Source organism: Phalaenopsis equestris, unplaced genomic scaffold, assembly GCF_001263595.1.
Source record: "Phalaenopsis equestris unplaced genomic scaffold, ASM126359v1 Scaffold000160, whole genome shotgun sequence".
NCBI classification, from domain to species: Eukaryota; Viridiplantae; Streptophyta; class Magnoliopsida; order Asparagales; family Orchidaceae; genus Phalaenopsis; species Phalaenopsis equestris.
Genome location: NW_018164602.1, coordinates 485 through 22,211, shown reverse-complemented (window position 1 = coordinate 22,211; position 21,727 = coordinate 485). Strand labels below are relative to the sequence as shown.

At 32.4% G+C, this 21,727-nt stretch overlaps 1 protein-coding gene across 4 annotated transcripts; it reads left to right on the top strand.

Annotated features, from left to right (window-relative positions):
• The first annotated feature begins 2,159 nt into the window (after positions 1-2,159).
• LOC110022003 (protein NUCLEAR FUSION DEFECTIVE 6, chloroplastic/mitochondrial-like) lies at positions 2,160-20,811 on the top strand. 4 transcript variants are annotated; one of them, XR_002293719.1, is made up of 4 exons: positions 2,160-2,425; positions 2,503-2,624; positions 15,423-15,503; positions 20,579-20,811. XR_002293719.1 is itself a non-coding variant. In XM_020720766.1 (4 exons), the coding sequence occupies exons 1-3, from the start codon at positions 2,283-2,285 to the stop codon at positions 15,440-15,442; spliced, it is 285 nt and encodes a 94-aa protein (XP_020576425.1). In that variant the 5' UTR covers positions 2,160-2,282; the 3' UTR covers positions 15,443-15,459; positions 20,579-20,811. The 4 variants fall into 4 exon arrangements, 3 of the variants coding, with proteins under 3 accessions (XP_020576425.1, XP_020576424.1, XP_020576423.1); XM_020720766.1 differs by having other exon boundaries at positions 15,423-15,459; XM_020720765.1 differs by lacking the exon at positions 15,423-15,503.
• Positions 20,812-21,727: the final 916 nt, after the last annotated feature.

Sequence of the window (21,727 nt, the reverse complement as noted above, 5' to 3'; positions counted from 1 at the left end):
TTGAAAGTATTAAACAATATTTAATGACATCTCCTCGGGTAAACTGTTGATACTTTATACCACAGTCTTAGACGACTCACTCAGATACTTGTTAGCCCAAGTCAATGATGAGGGTAAGGAAAACACACTATATTACTTGAGTCGTCATCTAAGACCGGCGAATGTGAAGTATCATTCTGTTGAGAAATATTGTCTAGCTTTGATTTTTTGCCGCTCAAAAGTTTAGACATTACATGTTTTTTCATAAGATCAACCTGATCTCGAAGTTTAATCCGTTGCAGTATTTAATGACCCACCCGATGCTTTCCGACAGGTTAGCAATGTAATAGATGATTTTATTGCAATTCTATATAACATTTGTACCCCTTCGCACTATCAAAGGGTATATTCTAACAGACTTCCTTGCAGCCCACCCACTACCAGCTGGGTCCCCCCTCAATGTCGACTTTCCCGATAAAAAAGTAATGCATGTGGAACAACCTAATGCTCAATGTTGGAAAATGTAGTTCGATGGGGCTTCATCAGCCAGAAAAGATAAATGATTGCAAATGGTGATGCCCGATAAGGCAGGAATTGGTCTAATCTTCGTTACATCGGATCAAGGGAGGTTGATGTTCTCTTACCACCATTCGATGAGGCTTCATCAGCCAAAACATGGATAATCTACATAAGCTGAGAAAAGAGGAAACACTAAAGGCAATGACCGAGGATACTGAGGATTGACGCCAGCCGTTTGTTGAGTACTTACAAATATGAGTGTTACCGGGGGATATGTCAATGAGATACCAAGTCAAGAAGAGGGACATGTCATATGCCTTAATCGACAACGTTTTGTATAGAAGATCCTTTGATCAGATGTGGTTAAGATGTTTTAGCTGAACAGAAGCACAAAATATCATCTAAGAAGTGCGTGCAAGATTGTGTGGTGCTCATCCGTCGGGGTCAAAGATGAAGATGAAAATCAAGAGATTTAGATATTATTGGCCAACAATGATGTCAGATTGCATGGAAACAGCTAAGAGATGTCACCAGTGTCAGGTACATGGAGTGGTCTTGCACCAACCTCCGAACGTGCTACATCCAACGATCGTGTCATGATCATTCGAGTGTTGGGGTACAGATATAGTGGATCCTATAAAGCCTCCATCTTCTAAAGGACACAAATTCATTCTCGCAGCTACGAATTACTTCTCAAAGTGAGCAGAGACAGCGTCACTACAGGAAGTTACAATACAACATGTTCTTCAGTTCTTCAGAAATCAGATTGTCTACTGTTTCAGTGTTCTACATAGGATCATTTCAGACAACGGGTCCTCCTGCAAAAGCAAGAAGATCAACAGTTTTGTTAGACGACACGAAATAGATTGGAGATACTCCACGATTTACTATAAAAAAACATACGACTTAGCAGAAACCTTCAACAAAACACTAGTGCAAATTTTAAAGAAAACATTAGATGATAATAAAAGAGGATGACACGAGAAACTGTTAGTCCGTTGTACATTGGCCTCAAGTAATGCAGGGGTGCCCAAAGCAAGGATAATCGAATGATAATGATCATCCGTTCATAGGCCAATCGAGTAGGCTACTGATTATTAAGAATCGACCGACGCGAGGTCAACCATCCCAGAGGACGACGAATCGGAGACCAACCGACATGAATACAAATGATTACAGGCCAATCAATCGGGAGCGACCGACTTAAAACCAACTGATCAAGAGTTAGATGACTAAAGATGAGCTGCATGATCCGATATATAAGTGTCCTTTCACAATAATTCTAGCCCTCTACAAAAAAAATAAAAAAAAATAAAGTTATTTTTGAAATCGTGGACAAATAAGACTCCTTAAAGCTCTCTCTACTTCATAATCTCATTTTACACTCTAATCCCTGGGTGTGATTCATGAACAAGTCTAATTTCAATAGAGTTATAAACGAGTTAAGTTGATTAGTGAGCTAGCTCAAATTCCATTAGATAAATGGCTCAGGAATTGAGATCAACTAACTAACTAGCCAAATTTAAGCCAACTCCAATCCCAATCTTTAGCTCATGAGTCAAATCATTTTAAAATATTAATATAATTTAAAATAAAAGAAATTAAATACAAAATTCATAAAAAAAACAAAACTAAAATCATTTTCTCCCCGTCTTCTACTATATAAATCGATCAATCAAAGCACAACCATGGTGGCTCTCCTGCGCTCCTTTACATCCCACGCTGCTCTCTGCTGCACCAAAGAATTTCACCGGCCCTACTGATTTTTTCGCTGTTTGCCGGTAATGGCCGCTGCCACCGCTGTTAGACCTATTCTCCGGTCTGCTGCCATTCGGAATGCGACGGCGAGGTTCGCCTCGAAGACCTCCGGTGCTCGCTCTCCGTGTCTGATTCCCAAGCTTGGCTCCACCACTCCTCGATTTCTAAGGTACAACCCTCACTTCTTTCATACTTTTCTGACTTGAAATATCTTTTTTGAATTGAGATTTTATCTTTTGGCTTTAGGTCTTCGGTGGTAAGTTGTCTCTGTTTGGAGTCGGTTCTCCCAATGCACAGCGCGACATCATCAGCACTTATGATCTCTTTGCTGTCTATTTCCACCCATGACATTGGGTTCCTCTCGAAAGGTATTATAAATCCACTCCGTCTGAATCCGCCATGCTTCACTCGAATATGCTGTTATCTTTTTATTTTGTGAAGTTAGGTCCCGGGTTTGTGTAATTGTGTGGTTGGGGGAGGGGTGAGATGTGTAAAATGATTAAGTAATATAAGGGAGGCTAGCGAAATATTATTTCTTTTTTAAACGAAATATTAAACAATGAACATGAGCATATTTCTTTCCTATTGTTCAAACACAAAAAGAAACTGCTGGAGGGGAAAACTTAGTGGCTAATGGTCCCAAGCATTGCAATTGAGAGTGTCACAGCTGAATTCAAATTATGACGAAATTGGATAATGGAAAAGCATACCTGTCTATAGACTTGTCGGATATTTGGTACATTGAAAGGTTAGTGATTTCAGAAGAATAAGTGTATAAATTGGTTCCAAGGTCCAAAATGAGCCTGAAAATGCAACATTAAATATTTAATTGATGGATTCCAATTACTTGGAGCGAGTATCTCTATGGTGTTTCTATGCATTTAAATTTCAATCCTTCCATCTATTGGCAATGCAGCAACTTGATAGGTACAACTGGCAGGTGCTGAGGCTGAGAAATATTTGGAATAAATTTCACTGAGGTTTTTGAAAATTTCAGGCCAGCCAACATGATTGTAATCTTACTAAAAGGGGAATAGCTAGTGCAACGGACTCTTAAGTATTTTTCCTGCATTCTTTATAACATTTTTAGTTAGTTGCTTTATGCTATTAGATATAAATTTTTCATTCTCAGGGACAAGGCCTAAAACACCATAGATGATAAAAAAATTGTTCGTTTTAATAGCCTGGGAATATGGTTCCAAAGGATTTGAATAAGTGGCTTTGTGGGATGGGGTGGTGTTGGAGACCTCATTAAACTAACATTGAAGAAGTGCTCTGCATCCAAGATAGGTTAGAAAGTTACTTCAATATTTTGTGTTCAAATTAGATGAAATATATAGTCAAAATGGCAATTATTACTTTTTTTTTATTAATGGAATGCTCCCCATAAACAGAACTGTTAGGCATTGTTTACAATTTTGGGAAGTATCATGAAAGTTTGTGGCCAAATATATTTCAATAAGAGTAATATGAATGAATGACTTTAAATTCACTTTTTTGTCTCCAGGCTCAACTATTGAAATGAATCTAAATAATTTTCTCTGATGGAATAGAATGCCCATTTTGACTAGGGCCATAATCACCGATGATCTAGTAGCTTAATAGTAGTCCCATCTTCATGAATGATACCAAAAATTGAATTTGAAGAATATATGGATTAGTTTGTGACTTTATAGCTTTTAAAAATTAACCAAAACTAGTAATCAAATCCCCATGGCAATCAAAGTGAGGTGATCACTTATGCACACACCTTAAAAATCGGTTCAGATGGAATGACATTCTTGAGAAGAGACATGAAATTTAGCTTTTATGGATAAATTCATAAGAACATAATGGGATTCATTAAGTTGGGGTGTCTAATCCTTCAATCTCAAATTGGCCATGATCGGAATAATCTGCATGTTGGGGCGACTCTTAGAAATTTTGCCGATATGAGATAATAAAAAAAAAAAGAGACGCCAACTCAAAATCTCTTTTTCGGAAAAATTAAGTGTTAGTTTATCTTGATCAGAGGATGGCAACTTGTGTTGAGTTATTGAATCTCATTGGAAATATATAGGGAATCAAAAGGATACGACAGGTTAAAGATTGGGACTTTTATTGTTCTAACAATTTTTATCAATGAGCAATGAGTACAAATTTTAAAGAATAGATGGGATGGATATCAAGAAAAGATTTGAAGCTAGAGGGTGTGTGGCCTCACAATGTTGGCCACTAGATGATTAACACAAATTAACAAATGGTGATCCAAATTGAAGCAATGATGATGCCACCTTAGGTGTCGAGGTCGGATATGACATGAATGGGAATGCCAACTTCTGGAGTGATGATTATTGAGTTGAGCGTAATAATTAGAGTTAATGTGTCTAAAATTGTGTAATTTTACATATTTTTTATACTAATTAAGTTATTTTTAACATGGAGTCAAATTGGTGGAAGATTTGAGAAGAAAAAAAATATATGCAGGTATAGCACCACAGTGCCAACCACCCAATGCCACAATGTTGGATATTGCTACATGGAGAAAATATTCGAGAGCTTAGTGTCACAAATTGGATTCGGAGTGCCACATTGCTAAACCAGTAGCGTTAGTGATGACCAAACATGAGAAAAAACTTGAGTTTGGCATCGTAGCACTATATTTTTAGCATCATGCACTGTAAGTCAAGCAATGAAACACTTAAAAAGGAGCATGGATGCTCCATTTTGTGAAAAAAGAGGCCTAAAAAACTAGATAGACGCTAGTTTGCATCATTGCAGCATGACGACTGACATGATAGTTTTGTGTTGGTTTCGGAGTAGGCCACAAGGAGTTATTGGATGGTTTGAGAGTGGTTGCACATTATGAATAATATAGAATTAGTAGGGGTTTGTATTCTGTGGGAGAACATCGAGGGCTTTAGTAGTTAGTGAGCGTGAGTGTTAAAGTAACCAGGAAGAACTTGTGGAAAAACTTCTTGAAAGTGGAAGAAGAGCATATTTAACAAGGAAATTATGGTTTTATCTTTCTAAATTTTTTGTATTTGACTTTAATTTTGATTTATTCAAGATTTTTTCTTTGTTTTAATGCTTATGATTAGTGTCCAAGTATTTTTACTTTTTGACTCTGGAATTTCCTACTTAATTTTCTGCATAGCATGATGTGTTAGAATTTAATTTTAAAATATCGTTCAACTTCTTCCAATTCCATTGAGTAATTGTACCAAACATATAATTATTTCAAACTTAATTTGATCTATTTACCTCAACAGAGACATGGAAGAACAATAGGAGAATTTTAACAAAAATTCAAGTTGTGCAACCGTTCATCTATTTGAATTTTTGTAATCCGTTAAAAAATTGTGTGAATGCAATCATTTTGCTTAGTTCCTATAGACATATAGTGAATTATGTTGATTAGGCTTTCTAAGATCTAGAAGGAGACTAGTAATAAAACTTGATCTTGATTGACAATGAATCTTTGTAGTAATTCATGTCAATGTATAAAATCGGGAAAGAAAATCACAAATCCAACGTGCCTTTCTCTACCTGAAAATCACTATGCTTGTAGAAGTCTATATAAGCATTGATTTGTGAATTATTTTATTTGGATAAAAATTAGGGTCAAATCGTATTAGTAATTAACTTGTTGGTATTAATTTCTTGTGATCCTCGAGAGAAATATATCTTATTCATTTTATATTACTTGAAAATGGCATGTACATTTATGTATTCCATAAAAATTGGTCAATGATGCCCCTCAGCGAATGCATGATCATACCAATAACCCATAAGGAGAGTAGACAGTATGAGTGATCACAGTTGTGGAGGGTGTGAGCGATGGAGTGTAGCTACTATAGTTGTGAAGATTATAGACTGCAAGTGTCAGGGTGCAAGAAGTGAAAGCCTCGCGCAAGGGTGAGGAGTGCAAGCAATCCCCACACGTGAGTGTCGTAGCACAAAGAAAGGACAAATGTAGCAAGCGAAGTTGCAAGTAACGAATGATAATATTAAGTGCAAACTAAATCGCTTCGCTCCTTATGGAGGTGATGAGTAATTAAGCTTATATTTGTGGTGGTTGAGAGCTAGCTTAGGTTATGGGAACTATTTTAGGGTTGAGGAGAGAGGGGAAGGCTTATAATTATGGTTTGAAAGAGTAGAACAATAACTTCCTCATTTGTGGGAAATTATGATTTTCACCACTAAACTCTTAATTGTGGACAAGTGAACTTTAAAAACTATCAAGCTAAAGAGAATTCATTAATGCATGAAAAATTCATTTTAAATTTTACATAAAATTTAAATCAACTAAGAAAACTTAAATTTAAGGGAAAGAATTTAAAATCCAACGGAATGGGAGATGGTTGGTGCTCTTTCAATTGTAATTCCTTTGAAGGTTATTGCACCCACCCCAACTCTTAAATGATGCAATTGTTCTTGTATTGTGGAGGAAGCCTGGGATTCTATTTTCAATTTGAGGTGATGTGGCTTCCAACACTTGAATTTAATTTTGGATGCTCTACTAAGCATGACAAAACACGCACCTTGTATTTAAAAAGTAAACACATAAGTTATCGAAAAAAAATAGTTATAAAGCTCTGCAAGGTGATGGGATTTGATTTTAACTTTTGTCACCATATGCACCACTTGATATTTTGCATCGGCTTAACCCAACCATGAAGAATTCTAATTCAAAGAATTGAAATCAATTAAGCATCCATCAAGTATGGTGCATTCTTCTCCAAATCTTCCTTAGTCATCCCAAAGTATAATAGTAATTACAATTTGTCATGGAACCTGTGTGGGTGTATCTTGGACTTATGGGACTTCATTAATGATCATAGCTTTAACCTCAAAGAAGGTTGATTGAGATGACAAATATAATGGTAATCACACCTCAAAGAAGGTTGATTGAGATGATAAATATAATGGTAATCAAAATCTCTCATAACAAGGGAAGTATGCAAGTTTTGAGGTTGTTTAATTTTTTGATTTAGCAAAATAATTTCAATATTAAAAAAATGTACTTATAAACATGTTAGGTGGCAAGTCAAGAAAACAATCATTAAGCTCAAGTTTTCTTGCATTTTTTAAGGGATCCCATACCCTTGCTTATTTTTTTTTATATTTGGTAGTAACATAGCATTAAGGATGAATGCTAATTAAAACACAATGCACTTTATTGCAAATAGTTTATACTTTATCACTTTAGCATATTTAGTAATGTTCATCTGTCTTTATTACCTTTCATTAGCATGAAGACAATTTTTTTTTTGTAAATGTGAATACAAAATTAGGAAATACATGACATGAAATATTCTTAGATAAAGTTTATCGAGTTTGTAACCATATAAAAATCTAGGGGGATTTATATGCATAGCATACAAAACTTCTTATATTACATATTTCACACCCAAACTTATCATTTTGCATTTAAAGGACCTAAAGTATTATATATGCTAAAAAATAACACTCGTTAAAAACAGTAATTCCAGTACCCTTCCCCCTCTTGTCCATCATTGATTCCAGCAAACTATCGGTGTTCATGACGTGGGGAGGGGGAGGGGGAAGGGGAGGGGGGTGGGGAGAGGAGAGGTATCCCATTTAAGCAAGATTAACCTAAATCCTACAAAACAACAAAAATAACGACTTTAAATCCTACAGATGTTAAATTCTATTACAGGATTTAATGGCAGTGAAGAGAGTGATGGGTGGAGGGGGGAGAAATGGGGAGAAATATGAGGGCTTCCTTCTACAATGACTTCGGGCAGGAGCTAAAGGAGAAAGAGGTGAGTTTCGGAGGTCTTTTTTTGTACACCGCAAAAGGGGAAGAAAGATGAGGGCTACCTTCTTTAATGTCTTCGGGTAAGTGCTGAAGGAGAAATATGAGAGTTTCATAGATTTTTGTACGCTGCGATCTAGAATTTGAGAGGTCTTTGTACGTTGCAATCCCATCGTTGTCTTTCCCAGCTAGCTCTAGCTGGGAATGTATTGCATTGTTTGGTTAATGAGAGGGGGAAAGGGACCGGCGTTAATGTTTTTAATGTGAAGCGTTATTTTTTAGCAGATTTAATGTTTTAGGTGCTTTAAATGTAAATTGGTTAGTTTGAGTGTGAAATTTATAATATAAGGAGTTTTGGGTGCTTTGTATGTAAATCCCTCAAAATTTTAAATGATGATCTGTAGTTTTGAAAATTGTATAGGTATAAGCAAACTCAGAAGTAGATAAATGAATATCTCAATTTTCAATGTTTTGCCTCCAAGACATCTAAGTAGGATTTCTAAAGACCTTTTTATTATCGTAATTTGCCCATCCATTTCGGGATGAAAGGTTGCTAAAAACTTTAGTTTAATATCAGTTAAACTTTACAATGTCTTCTAAAGCTAGGAAACAAACCAAACATCCCTATAAAAAATTATCATTGCCTCTTAGTGTTTGTTCTAGGTAACCCTAAAATGAAAACTATAGAAATATTCTCTTATGTTCTATAAGTAGCAGATGAGGCAATGTATTTCTCAAATTTTATTTTGTAGTCTTATCTTAAATGTGTAAACATAGTGCTGTGCAACTGATATCTCTATGTTCTTTCTCACTAAAGGCCAATGAAATCTAATCTTCATGAGACTAATGTGGTTCTCTCTTTGCTTTTGTAACCAACCATCTTACTATAGTTTGATTCACTAATTAGAAACTCTCAAAATGACCTAGAAATAACAATGGCTTTCCCATATAGTAATATCCATCAGTCATCATAAACGAACCTATGAAAATGAAATGTTTGCACTTTATAATCATAAAGTAAAATGTCGAAATTCAGATCCAGGGATTAATCATCTATAATTCTATCAAATCTAGGAATTTCTATTTATAATAAAATTATATCATTATGGGTATTTTATACAATGCATCAAGGGATTTTTTTCTCTATTCCAGGCTTACATTGTTATGCAAATGAATTCTCCTGTGAAAACTCAATTCATTTAATATATTTATGATATTTTTTTGTGTTTATGAATTTCAAAGAACGTTGATAATAGTTAAGATAAATTTTTAGTGCAACAAATAATATCTCAAACATTTTAAAGATTGAATGATTGTATGGAATTCACTATTATTGTTGGTGTATTGTTAATTGAGATCATTGAGGTTTTCATTGAAGAATGCAATGGAGCAGCTGTCCTTAGTAAGTATTCATCCTACTTTTATGTTGAAAGCATCACTTCAAAGATTTTAGCAAAATAAAGTAATCTTTAAAGTGGTGAAAGGACATGAAACTTCCATTCGAGCATACGCTTTCTTAACACTAGCATGCCATGCAAATTTATCTCTTTAAGTTGCCAATAATGGCAGCCACTATAATGCTAAAGTTTCTAATGAACCTCCTATAGATCTTTGCTAAACCATAGAAGCTAACTATTAGAAAAGCTTTTCATAGTAGGTGGGGACATTCAATAATTTTATTAAGCTTTGAGGGTTAGGATTTCAAATCAAAAGATGGGTGTACTAAATTCTAACAAAATTACTTCTTTTTGCATGAAGAAACTTTTTTTTATATTTTTAACTTTTCTTCCCTCAGCTTAATTAAGGGTAACATTACTGAGCCAACAAATTAGAGACCAGAACAAGCACGAATGCAACTTCCTTTACATGAAGTGAATTGAAGTCAAGTCAGAAACTCTTTTTTTTTTCAAACATTCAAAACTGACCCTTTCTAACCTAAAATCAAATGGAATCATGGCTACAACAAACTCATTAATAGGAAAATCTAAAACATTAAAATCAAAAGAATTGTCCTTTAACTTGTAGGGATCAAATCACCACCAATTGATGTTTTACATTTATATTTTGACTAAGCATGGGTTTTAAATCAGAACTAGATTTGTGTGGTATTGATGGTGAAGATTTGAACATTGCTTACCCTTGAGAAGGCTTTATGATATTGTCCTTATGTTTGAATACATATTTATTGTCCTAGCTTTTAATGTATAACATTCATATTATATGGAAAATATCCACCTAACATGATGTGGGATCTATCCATGGGAATGGGATCACATCAAATATGCTCCCCATATTCTCTTATCAAATCAAATATGCTCCCCATAACCTATTTTCTTAATAGGCGGTAGACATCTATTAGAAGGATATATAAGTGTGTTTCATCTAACTCATATGAAAGGGTTTAGGATGTCGTTCAACTTTTAAGTTTGTCCTTTTAGGTGTATGGGTAGAAATAACATTCACAACATTCCTGCCATCAATCACTTATCTACACTTCTCCTTACATGTGACAAATGCTAAACACATTCATTCTCCAATTCTCAGAATCATTCATAGTTCTAATTAATTCATTACATCAATTGATTTAATGATTTTCAATCTCTTTATTAGATAATGGTATATCGTAACGTATCTTTTTCAAGTTATCATCCTCAGTGTTTTTAATCACTTTTAAAATGAAGATTTATACCTTGCACCGATTTCTTACATACTCTTTCTTATAGCACTTGAAACAAATGACTCCTTGGTGTTTTTAGTGCTGCGGTTTTTGGTGATATAGGTACTAGTTGGGAAGGGTTCTAGTGGTAGATCTTGAGGCAGAAAAAAATTTCACCAACCTCTAAAACAATTAAATTCTTTTGTTTAGAAATTATACCATATGTATTTTGCATGTTTAAAAAACATCTTAGCAAAACTCAATCTGGTAATCATTGCTATTTACCAAGCAAAGAACTCTTCTATTCGGGTTAATCGGTCTAAGAACTTATCGAGATTATGGATTTCATCACAGGCAAGGGATTCTTTTTAATATTTCTTGAACGATCATTAAAATCATTAGCATTCCTAACATGATTTTCATTTCTATTTAAATTTATTTTGACTAACATTCTCATATGTCTTCTAGCAAATTATTCTAAGAACTTATCAGGATCATTGATTTCATTCTAGCAAGGGCTTCTTTTGTAATTTTTCTTGAAGGATCATTGAAAGTATTAGCATTCCTAAAATTTTCTTTTCTATTTTTATTTCTCTAAGATGACATTCTCATAGCTTGATGGCCATTTTTGGTTTTGTTGAAACCCATTTTCTAGGTTATTTGTCATGACATGAATAAATTGTATAGGGCAGGAGGCTGTGCTGGAAACCTAGGAGTCATTTTGTGCACTTAGTTCACAATATTTTGCATTTCTTTTCTCTACTCTTCCACATATTTGCATTTTGTTCCTATGTTCCTCTATTAAATCTTGGTTCAAACTTTATCCTCTACAATTTTATTTCGACTCTCAAATTGATCCATTATGGCGGACTTGGGTGATATGTTATGCAAATAAAGTTAAATATATCTTCTTTTTGTTTCATTGAAACTCATTTTCTAGGTTATTATTATTCACGACAGGAATAGGTTGTGTAGGAAAAGGAGGTTGTGCTGGAAACCTGGGAGTCATTTTGTGCATTTGTTTCTTCATATTCTGCATTTATTTCTTTGCTCTTCCATCATATGTTGTAGTTTGCTACTATATTCCTCTATTAAATCTCGGGTTCTAACTTTAGTTTCATTGATTCTAGTGGATAAATCTTTTGCTATTTTATTTTGACCCTCAAAGTAATTCATTGTGCCAGACTTGAGTGATATGTTATGCAATAAAGTTAAATAAAAGCATAAGCAAATAAGATCTTATTTTTTAAAATGGAAACATGTTAAATGCCACATATGATATATATATGTATATGTTAAAAAATTTTGGCGTTTTTTTTAAATAGAAATAAACTAAAAAAATTTAGCAAATCATTCAAAGTTGAGAAAATTTGATTTCAATATTTTATGATTTTAAACACAATTTAACGGTGTTGCAAATTTTTTCCTTAGGGGAACATACTTTCACGCTCTGGAAAAAAGTTAAGTAAAATTTAGCAGTGCTAAGCTACAACTAGACATTGGCTAGGTTACAAATTATGATGCATAAACACTCTGGGTTAATGCAATATGCATTATTTGACACATTTCGGGCACAAACATATTTGATTAAAAAATAATTAAAAATGGATATGCATGTTTGACAAGCACATCCTAAATAATTTGATTAAAATTTTATTAAAGATAACATTGAAGTAATGATTAAGTATACATTATAAATTATTAAATTTAATATTTTCTCACGTCTTGCGAAATTCTCTAATCTTAACTCTTCCCCTTTTGGTTGTCAAGCCCACGGGCCTAGAGTTTTGGGATCAACTCACCTAGCCCTTGCATGAAGACCAACCCCTTGAGCATCAATGTTCCTTTATTCATATCATGCTTAAGTAGCCATGGTATGCATTCTTCGTGACATTTTTTTTGTTGTGCATGCTATGTTTTCTCTATCTGTTTCTCCAATTTATGAGTTTATCTCATCCTATTCCATGCTTAATGAGGTTGCGCTTATATTTGTATTGATTTTCTTCAAATATTCTTTCGGCATTTAGTAACTAACATAATTCTGCAAAGAAGGGCAAAAGAAACTTTAGTTGCTGATTTAAGAAGCTTTTTCACATTCTTCAATTTTTTTTATTCTCATTTTCTTTCTGTCATTCTGCGTAGGATATGGTTAGGTACTTTTTTTTTTTCGGAAGTTTGTAGATTATGATTTGTTATGTGGAAATGCTTCTTTAGCTTCTACTATTTAAAATATATTTATGAAGCTGTTCTTTTAAGTAGGTATGATAGATTAATAGATAGTGCAAATGTAAATATTGAGTTATTTTTGAATTTAGTATTCAAATTTTGAATTTATCTCCTCAAGTTAAATTTTGTATTTCTATTTGCATAAGGGGATGCAGAAGATATATAAATTATAATGTTGTGTTTAATGTGCCTTTTTATATAGAATTTTTGTCCTATATTCTCAACAATAGATATGTTTCATGTTTGTAGAGATTATCAACATATATAGAATTGTTATAATCAGTTAGGTCATACACAAATTTTCATATTCAGATGAGTGATATATAAATCATTGTATTAAAAAGTCACATATTTTAGATATTAAATATCAAGTATATATCATTATATTTGATATTCATTTCTTTAGATATATATTGTTTACTTTATTGGCGTACTTGGTCCATACTAAGAAGCATTGTATCAAAGCTCTCTAACTCGTCAACACCTAGATGATAAATTAGGTCAACAGGATCATTGAGCTAAAATCGAGTTGGGCTTTGTTAATCTCCATCACGCTACGTCAGACAGAAATGCACTTCTTGGTATTGATAAGTTCAAACACAAGTGATTTACTTAGGATTTTAATATGTTGACAAAGTCTTGGAGTCAACTTACAATGTGTTATGTTGTCCCTTAAATATCAAATTGAAGTATGCTGGAAAAATCCATTCAATGGATATAATGCATATTGTATTTTAATCATGTTAGTCCGAGAATTAAATCAATAGTAGTATCATTGAAGGTTAAATGTATATCATGAGACGTGACATCATGATGTTAAACAAATAACAAATATAATCATTTAAAGATACATGATTATGTGGCATGAATCTAAGATCAACTAAGTGCATGATAATATTCATATATTAGGAGTCAAGGAACTCCTAATAGATATAAAGAAACCCCGCTAGCTCTACCACTCTAAATGTCGTCAAAGACTAAAAATATATCATGACACAAATAACATTTATAACTCTAAATAAGGAGCATGTGTAATTATATGAATATGCATCAGGAATCCAAGATCAAGTAAAGACATAATAATATTCATATATTATGGGCCAAGGAGCTCATAATTGCTATATAATAATTGTGCGTCCCTACCTTAAACCTCAGATGTCCATGAAAATCAATGCACTTGAATCTGATTACATCAAAGAATTCCCAACAAATTTATGGCTACAAATAATAATTTTAAACATCTATTGATAGTTAATTATTCAATTACTATTTTTGTTATTATTTTACTAATAATTTTTTTTAAATTTATTTAAAACTTTATGAAATTTGGAAAATCTTTTTAATGTATAGCTTTGTCCTTGATTCATTTTTTCTCCAATCAATTTCAATTAATTAAACCCACAATTAGATCAAAAGCTTCAAATTTTAGTTTAAATTAGGGATGATGCTATTTCAACCTAAATTTTCTGAAATTGAACCGTGAAACTTACTACTAACATTCTTTTACACACACAAGTATGTTGTTATGTCTAATAACAACTCAATTTCATAACTAATTGAAAGTCTTATTTACCTTAATTTCAAATTTATTGCCCTAAACTCTGATCAAATTTGAATATTTAATACTTGATTTATTAATTCTTAATTATATTTATTTCTTATGCCATGGTAAATCGCTATAATCTTAATGAAATCAATATATAATTTTAACACTTTATACCTTCATTCTAATTTTAAAAGAAGAAATGGAGGAAGAGGTAAACTTCTGAGAAAGTTCTTTGTTTGGGGCAAATCTTCTTATTGAAGATCCGCATAGGAATAAGAGAATTGGTGGATAAGAAAAAAGAAGAAATGTATGAAGAGCACTCAAATCTTGCAGGTGCGGGCCAACATGTGATCTCACATGACTTGTACTTTGCTCCTTCATCTCTCCCACAATCTCTCACCTGCTTCCTCTCAGATACTCTCAGATCTCTTTCCAACGTAGGGCATATAGAAAAGTAGTTGACCCCTTCCTCCTGGATATCCTTTTGGTGGTGCTCTTGCTTGTGGCAATACTACTCTGAACTTGCCCAATTTTGGCTAGGCTAAAGCTTTTTATTTTTTATTTTGCTATTAGAGTACCTACCTATTTATTTACTTAAATTAAGATTTAGCACTAATTAATGCACAAATTTTCTGATAGTATATGACTTGAGTGCTGGACAAAACTACTTTGTCTGCTGGTTGCGTGTTTCTTAATGGGAATTTTTTATTTTCAAGATGAAGATACAATTGGTATTTGATAAACTCATCAATATTAATTTTCTACTCATTTGTGTATAATTATAGTTCTCTTGCCTTCCTTATCGATAGTGCCGGTCTTAGTGAAATCATATAAAAAGTTTTGTAGTGTAATTGTCTTGCTGATTTCTATAATATAAATTCGTAGCTTCTGATCACACCTATTCTCTTCCTTTTGCTGTTAATTATGATAGAAGAGCATGCGCTATTGTTTCCCCTCTTTTTTTTTTTTCTTTGTAGGACAAGATGATACTAGATGATGGCGAAGACTGCAAAGGTGTTTTACTTTCTTATGTTCTATTAGTTCCATCAGTAAATATGGTAATAAAATTCTTTCAAAAACTTCTATATGCTATATGTACTATGAAAGAATTGCATTTTGAGTATTGCTTTATGAAGCTCTTACTTAATACATCTTGAGTGCATTTGTGGATATCATTCACAATATTAAAATTATGTTATATCTTCCATATAAAATTTATGTGTTTCTTATTTTTTTCATATTGAAGAGAACGTGCACAGACATTGTGTCATAAAAGGTTAGTCAATCAACTCAAATGAGTAATGATCAAAATACTCTAGATTTTTTAGGAGTCTACTGTAGTCTTTGACTTAGTTTAGGTGTTTAATTTATTCCCTCAACTTAGTTATAAATCAATTTAACCATATTGCTTATTTTATTATTTCCTTCGATCTACATTGGTTGTGGGAAGCAGGACCTTTTAGACCTTTAGGTTTATTTCCATTAATTTGAGCTAGTATTAAATAATTATATTGATTTAAAAAGTCCAAAGTAGCTTCATAGAAACTTTCTCTCCAGCAATTTCTCATTCAAAAAGATGGCAATGTTGATGGCTGGATCAAATTATTTGATGTGTTGAGGGACTAAATAAATCCAAAGTATTTGTTAAGCAAAAGGTAAGTTATTGTCAATTATTAGGCAAGTATTTAGATTGTACCTCTCCTTTAATAGAATATCTATGACGTGAAACTCAAACATTTCAATTAATGTGGTATTATTCTGGTTTTCTATGCTAAATGCTATTGTATTATTTTAACTACAGTTACTGAAGGTTGATCATATGCTACATAGTATGCTGTGTGAAATATACAAAACTTGGTTCAAATAGCATTGAATTATAGCAAACTTGTTGTTAAGAGTTGGGAGTCTTTCATATAAATGTATATCTTAACTAATTTTAAGTCCAATAATGTTTAAACTTTTAATAGATGTGAATATTTCATGTTTAGTACTTGTTAAGTGATATGCAATTGTTTAAACTTATTATAATGAAAAATTATAGGGGTTGGCTAAGTCTAAATCTATTTTTATTTACTACATGAAATTTGATGACATCAATTTAAAAGCTAAATGTAGACTGAAAATCCAAAGATGTGAATTTTAGTTACCGAGTAGTTTGTTGGAGAAGTTTACTATCAAATGAAACGGGGAAGGTAGTTGATAAAGAGTTGAAAGATGAAAGCATTGAAATTATTCCTGTTAGTGATGTGATGACTCCTCTTAAGTTCATTATTGGTGGGGGCATTATTCGTATGATTTAGAATGAAGTTTTAATAATCAATTTTGGAAAAAAAAATGGATGGTATATTTGATGAGAAAAGGATAATTGTTGTTGGTGATTAAATGGTCATAATGATTTTAGTAGGATGAGTTATTATAGATTTTATTTTGGTTATGTAATAGGAGATTTAGGATGAGTTATGATGAGTTGTAAGAAATTTCTGTTTGGGTATGGAATGGAATGTGACTGGACAAACTATAAATAATAAGCTCTATCAGATAACTTTGTAATTGTTACACAATGAAGCAACATTATGTTTCTTTCGTAAGTGAACTACTGAATTAGAAATAGATTTTAATCAATTAAAAGCCCAACATAGTCCCCTAACTATTAAGAAGTGTCCAATTTAGTTTCAAACTTTTAGAATGCTTCAATTTAGTGTTAGACTATTAAAAGTTGCTCTAAATTAGTTGTAAATTATATTTTCCATTAAATTTGACACTGGAATGCATGAATTAAAGAATATTCTCATCTTTAATGTAATTATTTAAAATTTATGTGGTTTTTATATAAATCTCTTTTCTATTTATTGTTAAAAAATTATAATTTTTTAATTTGCATTAATAAATCTTTTCACAAAAATTATAGTCTTTTTTTCAAATGCAAAATTATAAAATAGCCAATAATTATGCAATAAGAGCTCAATCCATCTAAAATTATATGAATTACTTAATTTCAATTGATTTTTTTTAATATTATTTATTATAGAATGTGTTTTAAAATAGTTAAAGTTAACTTGAAAAATTAATGATTCAATTTATTTTACGTTTAAAACATTATGTATGTGAATGATAAAATTATGTGATTGTTGGCAAGCCACTTATACCTCTACCCAAATATTTTTCAATATATGTGTATTCAAATGATAATCTACTAAACTTTTCATTTGAAAAAAAATATTGATTGTTGTGAAGAGATTTATTAATGCAAATTAAAAGTTATAATTTTTCAAAACAATTACAAAAGAGATTTAAATACAAACTACATATTAAAAGTTATAATTTTTCAAAACAATTAGAAAAGAGCTTTAAATACAAACTACATAACTTTTTGAATAATTGTATAAAAAACTGAAATACCCTTCAATTCATTTAGGACCAATTTAGAGCAACTTTTGATACTCAGGGACTAAATTGGAGCATTCTAAAAATTTGAGACTAAATTGGACTCTTTTTAATAGTCGGGAGACTATTTTGGGCTTTTACTCAATTTTAATCAAAGGTTTGTTCTTTTACTAGAAAAAGTGCAAGTTCTCATGAATATAGTAGTTTTTGACTTTACAAATATATAGAAATTAATAATAAATTGCCTTGGGATTAGATGTTGGAACTTAAAGTGTGAAGGTTTTAATATGCAAGCTAAATTGTTGAAGCTAATAAAAACTTAATAATTGAGCAAATTTGGTGTAGGAGAAGATGGCTAGATACATTAACAATAATGTTTAAAATTGCACAATTAGGTATTGAGGGGTTTTCTATTCGTGAGGTAAGACATAAGTCTTGAGACGGTCTATGACATAAACCTCACAGTTTAAAATTGCGTAAGTGAAAATAAATTGATAAAAAAATAAAATATTAGCATCATAACTTACATATTAAAGAACGATACATTAACATTTTAACTTGATAAAAAATTAACAAATTACATCTATATGATATAATAAATTACGTAAACAACAAAATATTATATAACAACTTGCACAAAATAAAAATATAATGCAAACACTCCACTGATTAAATCATCAAAATGACATAAAATATGAAATGAAAATAACATAAAATATTAATGTAAGACATAAGATGAATTTAACATATTAGACTTCTCTCGCTCCTATTGTCCAACTAACATAATAACATACTATGGTAGCAAGGGCATGTCGAATGGTTAGAGTTAGCGGTAGCAATGGTAGCTGGAGCAGGCGGCGGTAGTTGGAGCAGGCGGCGGTAGTTGGAGCAGGAGTACTAACAGGTGGAGACGATTGCAGCTGCAACAACAATAGGTGGCAAAGTCGGCTGCAACAAGAGCAACAACAAATAGTGACAACAACAGGTGGCGGCGACTTCAATTGCTGGCGGCTTCTATAGGGGAAGCAACAAGCAGTGACAGTGTCAACGACATAAGCAATAGGTAGCGGTGGTGGCAATGCCGATGAGAAAAGTGGCAGATGATAGAAATGCCAGGTGTCGACATTGGGAAAGCCCGAGCAGGGAGAAAGAAGTTCTTGCATGTGAGAATTGCTGCTTCGGTTCCTATTTGAATCATCTAGTATTGGGAAAAAAAACTAGGCGCGAGAGGTGCACATCTCAACCGAATTGAGGATAGGTGCACCAGACCCAAGCTGCTGGAAGCGTACATCTCGCCCATGCTGGGCCTCAATTTGTTTTGTTTGGATTTTTATTGAGACGCACCTCAAGGCACACCTCAAATTGCGCGATTTTAAACAAAGATTATAAAACTGTCATCAAATCTCTTTTAGGTCTAGAAATCTGTTATATATTGATAGGAGATTTGGTGGTTGAGTTGTAGGTACGAAATGTTTTTAGATAAATAAATGTGTTAGAAAGTGTAAAATAAATGATACTATGGCGTGTGATAATTTACTTTAGCTAATTGTCTTGTATGCTGATAATTAATAAAATTAAAGCTACAATTCCTGGTGATAGTTATGGAATAGGCGTTGTGGAGAAAGGAGCTATAGAGAATTTAAGCCAAACTAGGCATATTTATTTTGAAGTTTAGACTTAAGGACCATACTTAAAGTGAGGAAATCAAATCAATATAAAAATTCTATTTTTTTAAATATTTTTTTAGCATTAATGAAGAAAATTTTTCATCAAAACCAAATGAATATAGCTGTGAAATATATTATAAATTTATCCAATAAGATAGAGTTGAGTTCGTTTTGAAGAAGATGCACTGATATGAAGTTGTAGGTCCATATAAAATGCCAATTGAGATTTAGGAAGTTATGAGCAATATTTGAGATTAGGAAGTTATGAGCAATATTGGACGTGATAACTTAAAATGATTCTTAAGATTAATTAGAGAGGAAGTATTGTGGTATCACCTTTAAAAAATAAATGGGACCTTGACCTTTAGGGTTGTGCCTAATTATGAGGTCATACTTATGAAGCATACAACTAAATGAAACCTCATGCTTTCTTGGAAAGGGCACACAATGTTTGTTTAATAATTGAATCTTGGTTTTGTTAAGTGGTCTCTCCCTACGCAACGCATTGCTAGGTTTCTCCATCATATGTGAAGATAATCATCAATGATACCATTAAGCTGCTTCCTTTAAAAATAGCTTATGGCTATTTTCATTTCACATTATTTAAAGACTATTCTTTGTATGATATTGAAAAAACATGTTTCTGCCATGAGAAATCATTGAAAGCATGTGTGGTTGTCCAACTCTCCAGCTCCTAAAGTAGTCCTGTTTTTCTAGTCTGCAAAAATCCGTTTGTTAATCTCAAAGTCATATTCACTTGACCTATAATCATCGAGATTTATAATAAACTCGGGAGGGACTGTAGCATTTTTTGTGGTTCTTCATTCCGTTCCTTCGGTGAAGTTTCTTTCTTAAAATTGTTTCGTTTTGTAAAAACCCTAGTATCTTCTGAGTATTTGGAGGTTGTATGCACTACAAAGAACTGTGACAAGGTTATTTGTGGATTTTATAGAAAAGTATTTTGAGCACAGACCATTCTTCTCATCTTTGTTTACAACATTTTGGACTGCCAATTTATCTCTGATACTCATGTTTAGTTGCTTATCTTTGAAACTACTGAATTTCCTTATGATTTTTTACAGGATATGCCAATGATGACGTGTAATGTGCTGTGGTTGGAGTGCCTTGCATTGTGTCCTGCTTTTTGGAAAATGTCAGCTATGCTTCATTCATATGCTGCTGAGGTTTTAAAATTGTTTTAAAAACATTTTCAGATATGACAATTTATTTCTTCTCATATTTAGTTTAGATGGTGCTTTAAACCGCTATTATGCATCTGCTTTGGTACGATTGCTTCAACCAGATTTAACATCTATAAGGGAGTTCAGATCACTTGATCTCTTTCTTATTTACTATTAGGGGCAAGATGTTGTGACATTTATTTAATTAAAATAAAAAAAAAATTGTGTAATTATTAAGAAATAATTCAATTTTGAATTCAATGGAGGATTTATTTCCTTTAGTAATGTGCTGCCTTTGAGCTAAAGCATGTGGTCCAGGTGAATGGAGCTGTTATTTTGTCTTATTAGTGTACATTACAGAAGGGCTTTCAGCTTCTGGAATAAGTGTTTGAAGATTGTCACGGCTCGCCGCTGTAGAATGCAATGAACTCTCCATAGTCTAACAACAAGAAGCCTTTATCTCACTAAGTGTGGTCGGCTACATGAATGATGAATGTCCTGGCCATTCAATATAACCACATTGTAACCAAAGCACCCTTGGTATATGCTAGAGTATGATGGTTTCATAATTAGGCCAATATGCTCTAGAAACATAGAGTGGTTTCCCTCCAAATTTTGTTTGGTAATCACTCCAAATAAGCATATAAAACATTGATTACAATTAGAACTAGCCTCGTTCTAGTTTTGGCTTAGTTAAAATCTTTAAATAGTAAATTGATGTATTTTGCTTAGTTCCTTACATAAATACTTAACGTACTCTCTTATGATATTATTGAATGATTAATAAAATTGTTATTATTAGTAGCACTCTTAGTGAAGCTTAATAGTAGATCCAAAGTTTTGTGACTTTTGTGAGTTAAATCTATACCTTTTTTTTTTCTTTTTTTATCCTTGCCTCCTCTTCCTAGTCTAAGGGTCTGTTTGGGACAATTTTACTTATTGAATAATCTGCTGATAAACTGATTAAAAATAATCTATTGATAAGCTGGTTGTGGTGGTTGTTATAAATTTTTATTTTTTTTTGGAAAAGCCAGATCGCTGCTAAAAAGT